This window comes from Corylus avellana, chromosome 9, assembly GCF_965113065.1.
Source record: "Corylus avellana chromosome 9, dhCorAvel1.hap1.2, whole genome shotgun sequence".
Classification (NCBI taxonomy): domain Eukaryota; kingdom Viridiplantae; phylum Streptophyta; class Magnoliopsida; order Fagales; family Betulaceae; genus Corylus; species Corylus avellana.
The window spans coordinates 8,817,555-8,826,893 of NC_142498.1; the positions used below are offsets into that span (position 1 = coordinate 8,817,555).

At 35.3% G+C, this 9,339-nt stretch overlaps 1 protein-coding gene across 1 annotated transcript; it reads left to right on the forward strand.

Annotated features, from left to right (window-relative positions):
* The first annotated feature begins 481 nt into the window (after positions 1-481).
* Positions 482-8,807, forward strand: LOC132189329 (signal peptide peptidase). The gene is made up of 12 exons (XM_059604022.2): positions 482-642; positions 825-954; positions 2,408-2,523; positions 2,643-2,794; positions 2,910-2,995; positions 4,084-4,211; positions 4,892-4,942; positions 6,334-6,420; positions 6,570-6,639; positions 7,440-7,576; positions 7,694-7,771; positions 8,445-8,807. The coding sequence occupies exons 2-12, from the start codon at positions 915-917 to the stop codon at positions 8,523-8,525; spliced, it is 1,026 nt and encodes a 341-aa protein (XP_059460005.2). The 5' UTR covers positions 482-642; positions 825-914; the 3' UTR covers positions 8,526-8,807.
* Positions 8,808-9,339: the final 532 nt, after the last annotated feature.

The window sequence follows — 9,339 nt, forward strand, 5'->3', positions numbered from 1 at the left end:
TATATAAGAATGTTATCCGCATTCGCATATGCGGATAGTAGATAGCAGATTGCGTTTAAGTGTGGATGCGGGTGGTTATTATTCACCCGCATTTTCACCCCCAAAATTAACGGATTAGGATCCTCTGCATTTTATTTGAAAATGGAGAGGATCAGGTTAGTATTTTTAAGAGGAGTAAAATAGTTATTTTAATTTTTTGGACAATTTTACGGTTTTTACCCCTCTTAAAGACGCTTACCGACTCCTCTCAATTTCAAATATCCGTTCAAATTAAAGTTTTAATTTGAAATTGACAATAAATTTTAGAATAAATTACATATTGCTTTATACTTATGAAGAGATCATGGACGAAGATAAGTATCTCAAAAATTTAATTATAACCAATCTGCGACGCAAACCTTTCCCAATTACGTTCAAGGTGCTGTTTTACTAGGACGTCACCCCTCGAAACAGGCTGACATGGCTAAATGTGATTGGATATCAGACCTCATGCTGCGTGGCTCGCTTACGAAGAGTCAAGTCGATCGTCAAGGACCCCAATTCATTAGTTAAAACCCTAACTCTGCACGGCATCGAAATCTCTCTCTCCGACGCCCTCTCCGAAAGCAAACCGGTGGAAGATATCTGTGCCGCAGATGAATAGTACTGATTTTCTTTATGCTACGAGAATTTTTTTTCTTTGTTTTATATTCCAATTTCCATTTTTTATACATTTTTGGTTCAAACATTGAAATTCTGTTTCTACGTTGCGAAATTCAATTATTTTGGGCGCAATTGAGATAAATCTGACTAATCCTTTGGCATTTTCGATTCATTTTATGTAGGTTTGTGATCGCGGAGGAAGCCATTTCGGGAAAATTTTGATTTGATTCAGCGAGAGTTTTAGTGAAGCTTGTAATTAGAATAAGATAGAAATGAAGAACGTTGAGCGAATTGCGAATGTAGCTTTAGCAGGTTAGCTTTTACATTTGCTGTTTTGTGGTGTTAGTGAGATTCGATTTGTTGGAATGGTGCGTTGCTTTATTTTAAATGTTAATATTTTTTGGTGTTGGTTCAAACTTTCGTGAAAGCAGCTCCCAGGGCTGATCGCGCATTGGGTAAAATTAGAAATTTTAATGGTACTTGGATTGAATACATTTCTTAAGAACTTGACATGGTATTTTTCTTGAAAAATTGTGTTTTGTGTGTTAACTCGTCTATATGCTAACTTAAGTTTATGCATTTATGTGGTTTAGATGCCCCTGTTCTGAGTTTTCTTTAAAAAATTTGCTAATGTGGTAAAATTAAAAATTTTAGATGTAGCCCTCCCTCCTCACCTTTTCATTTGTTCAGCTCTACCAATTACTTCGCAGTGGCAACTTTTGTTAATTGGGTGCTTGAAGTGTTGCCTCGAGTGTGCGTAAAGTTATATTACCAAATTGAAAATTACGCTGGTTTTCTTCATCTATCTGAATTGGTTGCTGTTTTCTTATAATAGTACAAATTGGGACCTATTTGGATTCACCCTTATTGCTCAACTTTTCATTTGAGTGCCTAATATCTAACGTGCTTCTTTTTCCTGGGCTTCTCTCCCAAATGGTTTGACATATCTGCTATTTATTCCTTAATATATTCTTACCTTCTGTGTTGTGACCATTTAACTTGATAAAACTTGTTTTATCACTTAGCAAATTTTCAGAAAGATTTTTTCTTGTTGGAATTATCAGTTTAATTGCAGAATAATGTTTGCTTAGAATAACCATTCTCTGGACATTTTGGAGATTAGTTAGCTTGTGATGTTGTTCTATTAAGGTTAGAAGTTTTCATTTTTCCCTTGGTCTTTTAATTTTGTTTCATGTACGTATCCCTTTGGTTTCTTTGTCCACTTTGACTACACCTATTAACAGATACCGCTGTTTGGTTTAGATAAAGGAGCTATCTTACAAATTGGAATATTACATAGAAAAAGTTGGCAGTGGATCCTATCTCCATGCTTGTGTCACGTTGGCTGTGAACCTATCTCTATCTGCATTTGATTCCTGGTTGCTGTATTGGTAGCAGTTGGTAGTCATTAATCATTCAAGACACTTACTTTCTAAACCTCCTATGCTTGTTGAGTCAAGTGCAGCAAGTGCTATAGCAATTCTTATGTGTATATATATATTAAATGAGTGTTATGTGGTAGCCATTGTCCCGGCAGTGTTGCTGCAAATTCTATATCCTATTATGAGTTCTATGTGGTAGCGTATTTCTAATGTTCTTGAGTTACTGATCCAGTGGTCTTTGGACCAAATGGCATCTCTTGTCACCATTAACATGGGTTGGAGACTGGGCAAGGGTCACCTGCGTGAGTTGTATTTTCCTGTAAAAACTGCCCTGGAGATTTGGAGCTTGACCAGAGTTAATTTACATTGCTTTTTGAATGCAGGGTTAACTTTAGCACCACTTGTTGTGAAGGTAGATCCAAACCTAAATGTTATTTTGACTGCCTGCCTCACAGTTTATGTGGGTTGCTATAGATCTGTCAAGCCAACTCCACCTTCTGTAAGTAAAGCAGCTCGAATGTTCATCATCTTCTACATCTATGTTCTTTTTCTTTTTTCTTTTTTGCTTAAGGACTCCCAACCAATCTTTCCTGAAACATGTAATGTATATTTATGCAGGAGACAATGTCTAATGAGCATGCCATGCGGTTCCCTTTTGTTGGGAGTGCAATGCTGTTATCCCTATTTCTTCTTTTTAAGTTTCTATCTAAGGACTTGGTTAATGCTGTATTGACGTGCTACTTCATTGTGCTTGGGATCGTTGCTCTTTCGTATGTTATTTCCGTATGGGATTATTGTTATTTATAATAACTTAAATACTCAATTGGAACTGATTTCTATTTGTCTGCTTCATTATCTCATATATTCTTTCTTTCTCTTTGGCAGGGCAACATTGTTACCTGCTATCAAACGTTTTTTGCCTGAGCATTGGAATCAGGACGTTATCACCTGGCATTTCCCATATTTCCGTTGTATGTGATGTCCATTGTTTTTATTATATTCTAATTATTATTCTGATTCTTGGTGTGAATCTTTTTTCTGTGAACTCTTACATCCATTCTATTTTGTTATATCTGCTCTAGTCTGTTATTTCCACTAGTAAATTGATGCCTATATTTTTCAATTAAATATTTTACTACTGCACTCTGATAGATATTTGGCAGTGCTGTCATATTGTTATTCTGCAGTTGGTTTAGATATTTAGCAAGTGGTAACTGGTTTTTGGTTTTATGATGGATTGCAGCATTTTTTTAGAGCAGTTTTTGCTCAATTTTTCTTGGTTGGCTTTTATTTTATTTCAGAGATGGAAAGTTTTGCTAGTTTAAATTAAAGGGCTTAAATTGTACTAATATCTCAAGAGTTTCATCTTGCATATGCAACCCTATGGGCTGGGCTAATCTTTCTGTACCTTTTATTTGCATTCTTCCAATATATTGGAGCCATTCTTGATCTTGAAATAAGAAAGATAGGCAGAGAAAGCATGAGCTGAGATGGAGAATAGAGTTCTGTTTACTTAGCATCATTAATGTCCCTTGTATAATATGCCTTTTTTTTTTTTTTTTTTTTTAAGTTATTGGTCTTAAGGAGGGAAACGAGAGATTTGAATTAGTGACTTTTGTTTCATGAGGCGTGGTAGTTAGTAATGTCCCTTGTAATATGTGGCTTAAAAAAGGCCTCTTAGGCTTTTCCAAACTTCAACTGTGTTTCTATTTGATACTACCTTTAACATATTCAGCAAAGAGAAATGAAAATAATTGCTTGAAGTGTAATGATATGCTTTCTGAAATACTACATTTGCTGGGCACCTTGCTGTTCTATGAATTTAATGCATTTGCTTGGTTGAGTCTGAACAGCTGCTTCTTCTAACACTTTTTTTTAACTTCTATGTGCCACTTCTTGGTCAAGTGCATGATGATTTTTCTTGTTCTTTGACACGTCTGCCATTTGTGAAGGCAGTTTCACTGGTTTTCTCCTTCTCTGAGTTTTCATTTGGTCTAGTTGACATTATCTTGCTTGTATTATGCAGAATGATATTTTTCCTTACACCTTTCTTACACAGCTTTGGACATTGAGTTCACAAGGTCTCAGATCGTTGCTGCTATCCCTGGAACCTTTTTCTGTGCATGGTATGCTATGCAGAAGCATTGGCTAGCTAACAACATATTGGGGCTTGCTTTCTGCATTCAGGTTTGCTAGCTTCCTTCTAAATGATACCTGTATGTCTTTATTTAGCACAAATGATCCTGCTGTTATCTATTTGAATGTTTTGTTTTTTGGAAAATTATCTATTCCTTTTGTACTGTAATTTATGATTGACAATTTCATGCACTTAATGTTTTTATATTTAATTCTATAACTATGAGCTCTAATGGTGAGGAATTTTGTTAATCCCCCATCATTTCTTGATTGTTTGGAGCATTTACACTTCTAGTATTCTTTGGGAACTAATCTAGTTATTATAGCTTGGTGAGATGTATATTTTAGTTCCTGTCATGGATTTGTTTTAACTTGAGAAGGAAATAAGAAACCACCTAAAAAGAGAGGGAGTATCCGGCACATGCTTTAGTTATCGTGAAACTAATGCTCTTTAAGAATTTTGTTTGATTATTTTTCTTGTTTCTCTCCCACTAATGTTAGGCATTCAAGTGAATGGTGTCATATGGGTTCCTACACTGATTCATTTTCCTGATATGATTCACATTTTTGTTGCAATCTTTAAGTCCGTAACTGGTGTTCGAAAAATGTCATTGAGATGCTTTTATGCACTGTGTTTATGTAGAATATTTAGTCAATCCATTTTTGTTTCATGTATAATGTAGTTACTGAGTACTATGATTTGAAAGATTTCATTTTTTTTTTATTTGCAGGGAATTGAAATGCTTTCTCTTGGCTCTTTCAAGACTGGTGCCATCCTCTTGGTAAGAAGTGGGACTTATTGATTTTATTATAATTATTCCCTTTAGAAGTACTTTTTATTGTAATAAGAGTTATTTTGACGTTATAGATTGTTTGATTTCTATTTATGTGTATTTATGCACATACATATGTACACGCACCCCACACTTATATATGTAAATATGCATATCAGTCATTTATCTCTATGGGTAGTAGTCTTTGTACTCCCCCAAATTGAATGACCATTTTTGCAAATATCTTGTTTTTAAGATCTGTTGCTGTTAGGCATGCAAATGAGCTTTGCAGCTTCGGTGCTAGGCTCAGCTTGTTTATATAAGCAACTTGATCCCTATCTTTTCAGGCTCTGTTGGAAAACAAGCCAAGCCTGAATATACATGGTGACTCAGTTTTCAACTCATGAGCCTGAACAAATATGAGTGTAGCTTGATTTTAGGCCCATAGCAGAATGGCAAACCTAAAGCTTGCTGTTACTTATCTTTTATTGGTTCTTTAGATAGTCAAGTCTTGCTCCAATGGTGTTCTTGAATAGGTTTCCCCATATACTTGACTTGCTGTCAATTTTGTTTTTCTGATTGGTAAGTTGCGCACTCGGTGGGACATGAACCCACAACCTCAACCTCCACCTTGCTACAAAGGGAGGAAGTACCATTAGAGCTAAAGCTCATTGGTTGATGTCGATTCTGTTTTCTTGAAAGGATCAATAGTTATGTTCACTCTCTCCACTACCACCACAACCACCACTGTAGCAATAGATTTTACTTCCGTACTTTATATGCGGTGATTACACTGCCTGCTGTCTCCCTCTGCCAACACTAGCACTGCAACTGCTGGGACCACCTTTTTCCCCCTATTTTTGTTGCCATGGAGCATACTTTTCTAGTTTCAGTACAATTGTATCCCTAACCCTTCCTTTCTAAAGTAGAATGTGAAACTCTTTCCTTTTCATGTCAGTGCATGACATTCTTCTGTTAATGTATACTTAGCTGCAAAATGCTTAGATTCAAACTAAAGGAAATTTTTCTTGCTGTAAGAACCTAAAAGATGATACATTGAATAGTGTTTCGTTTGATCATTTGTTGCTAGAAATGTCCCTCTTACTCTCTTTCTTCATTGGTGGATATCTCTTTGACACCTAATATATCAGATCCAGAATTTGTCTCATACTTACATGATTACTGCATTGTTGCCTATTTATCTTCCTTCTCTTTGTAATTAATGTATTTAACTTGAGCTTCCGAAAATATTTGAAGATCCCGAATATAATATATGAAGAACATGTTTTATATTGCCGTTGTTTGACATTGTCAAGATGTTTGGTACCTAGCATGCAGCTAATGTGCTCAGTTTAATTTCCTGTATATATTTAATTTTTTCCCATCCTCAACCCTTGCAGGCTGGACTTTTTGTATATGATATTTTCTGGGTTTTCTTCACACCAGTGATGGTCAGTGTTGCAAAATCTTTTGATGCTCCTATAAAGGTGAGCAATCTAAGTAAATTGAAATGTAAATGCGCTGTTAAAGTTCTTTTTTATCTCTTGAATTCTGCATGTTGCATTCCACAATTCTGTTACTAAGAGTTGATGCTGTCTATCATTCTAATTGTTCAAGTTATTCAATTCTTCTGCAGCTTTTGTTCCCTACAGCAGATTCTGCTCGACCATTTTCCATGCTTGGACTTGGTGATATTGTAATACCCGGTAAGTTTGAGACCTTTATCGCCTGCTTTGTCTTTCTGTGAAGTTTACATTCGTCTGTTCATTTGTTTGTGATTTTGCTAGTAAAGACACTAAAGGGTCCTGAGTGTTGGCCTATTGGAAATCAGAGGGACATATTCATTGCTGCTGTGGACCTTGCACGTTACATTTGCAGCTAACATCAAGGCACACATGGAACTTATTGTTAAACTTCGCAGAAATTTCTCCCTTAAACTTTTATTGCACATTTATCAAATTTCTGGGCACCTTCCTCTTCTAATAGTACATTTTGTAGACCCCTTGTTACCAGTATGACATAGTTTACTTTACTCTCTTTCCCTCTCTGCTTTTTAGTAATTTATTATTTGGTTGGTGGATGGATTTTGTCAATCAGAAGCTTTTCAACTACTGATTTCATCAAGTTGAGGAGAAGTTGAGTTTGTCTACTCAATGCACTTCTCTCTGGGTGAACAAAAACATTTTGACACATCTTCACCCTTTTTCATTCAAATTTTCTTCTGGCATTATGGACAAGTTGGATAGGTCATGGAAAATATTGCTGATGAATTGGTATTAGATAGGATGATCCCTTTGGAAACAAATATGAAGACTGGAAATGACTCCTGTACCACAGCTACATATTCTTTGGATCAGATTTTAGAGTTGATCTTTGGCAGTTTTTTTTTTTTTTTCTTTGGCAGCTGTTTAATTGTGAACATGTCAAAAAAAAAAAAAAAATTGTGAATTTGTACATATTTCACCAATATGTATTGTGCAATGTAATATTTGCTTTTCTCCTTCAGGTATTTTCGTAGCGTTGGCTTTGCGATTTGATGTGTCTAGAGGGAAAGACAGCCAGTATTTTAAGAGTGCTTTTATCGGATATGGTGCCGGTTTGGTTCTTACAATTATTGTCATGAACTGGTTTCAGGCTGCACAGGTGACTATTGCCCGATCCTCATTATTGTATTCATATTCATAAAATACATGTCGGATAATATTCCCTCACTTCATTTTACTGCTTGATCCTCACTGTTTCTCCTACTATACTTTTCAGCCTGCACTTTTGTATATTGTACCTGCTGTTATTGGATTTTTGGCTGCTCATTGCATATGGAATGGTGAAGTCAAACCGGTTTGTTCATCACCCTTATATTTTCTGTTATCTGCACTGATTTTCTCATTCTATGCTATTACTGTAATTAATATTGCATATATGTTAAATAGAATGATAAATTTTCCTTTGTCAACCATGAAAAATGTAGCCTGTGACCAACGGAACCATCCAGGAGGCCAACAGAATGCTATATAACTATTTTTTCTGAACCTAAGACATGCCAGGCTATGTTGTTGCATATTATAGGTTAAAGGCCTCTTGGTTAATAAAGAAAAAGCAAAGAAAGGAGAGAGAGAGAGTTGATAATCGTCTTTTCTGCATATTTCTTTCAGGGGATTAATAACAATTGTTGTTAGGAATTCAAGATTGGTATCTCTCATCCTCTGCATCTGGTTGCAAAACATGGCCAACAGAGTGCTATATAACTTTGTATCCCTAAATAATAGATGAAATCATACTGCTTAAAACAATTTGGTGTGCTGAAGAAACAAGTTAAAATCATAATATTGAGAAACATAAATCTAAGGCTTGTGTGGATTTGTTGGGATGTAATTGCTCATATTAACTATCTAAAGCCTATCAATATCATTTAGATCATGTTTGTTTAATAACTTTGGCTGCAGTTGTGGCCTGCAATCTTTGTAAGCAATATTTGGCTGATTAGATACTGGTCTTCTGTCATACTGTGCAGTTGTTGGAGTTTGACGAGTCTAAGACTGCAAATTCATCCCAAGAAAGCAGTGATGCCAATGATAGCAAGAAGGTGGAGTAAGTTGAAAAAACCTTGGACTGATGAAAGAAATACTGCTAGTCTCTGAGGATCCATATGCACTTAGAGCTTAATCGCGGCTAACTTATGCAAATGAACAACACATTAACGTGTTTTGGGATTAAGGAAGAAATAATATTTTAGCCTCTTATAACAATACAACAAACAGTTTTTAATTTCCTTCTTTGTTGCCCCAATACAACGGAATTTTAAATTCCTTACTGCTCCATTTGGGGCCTTTGAGCAACATCTCCATTCCTATTGCATGTTTCTTTTTCTTTTTTTTTCTTCTTTAGTTTTTCCTAAGTCCTGTTTTTGGTAGGCTTCATGTGGTTAGACTTTGTTTGCGATATGCCTTTGAGAAGGGAGAAGGGAAAAAAAAGGTTTTTATTTTTCATGACTTGAATATGGACATTTTGTTTTCTGGTTCTTGCTTTCCATGCTTACCCTATTGCATATGAATGACAATGTGATGGCCTGATTGCATTGATTTTCATAGAAAATTAGAAACAAAAGCCCGTTGCCAACGGAAAATCATAAAGCGTGTGTGTCACGACATGCTTGGTATCCTTACTGATGTTTGTTGATTAGTTGAAGCATATATATAATCTAAATTTTAACAATAATACTTAGGCCTCGTTTGGTTTGTGGAATGTGTAAGAAAAAGAATATGTATTACTGGAAATAGAAGAGGATGAAATGAAATAATTATTCTAATTTTTTAGTTTGATAGCAATACATTTCATAATTGAGATTAAACTAAAATTTCTAAAAAGCTCATTTGATTTCTAATTTTTCTAAAACTCAAATTTAAAAT

Excerpts from the sequence above, each read along its gene's own strand:
- LOC132189329 (XM_059604022.2), top strand. The coding sequence starts at position 915 with ATGAAGAACGTTGAGCGAATTGCGAATGTAGCTTTAGCAG. Across the intron at positions 2,524-2,642 it reads TCAAGCCAACTCCACCTTCT|GAGACAATGTCTAATGAGCA; the intron begins GTAAGTAAAGCA and ends ATATTTATGCAG. Across the intron at positions 7,577-7,693 it reads ACTGGTTTCAGGCTGCACAG|CCTGCACTTTTGTATATTGT; the intron begins GTGACTATTGCC and ends TATACTTTTCAG.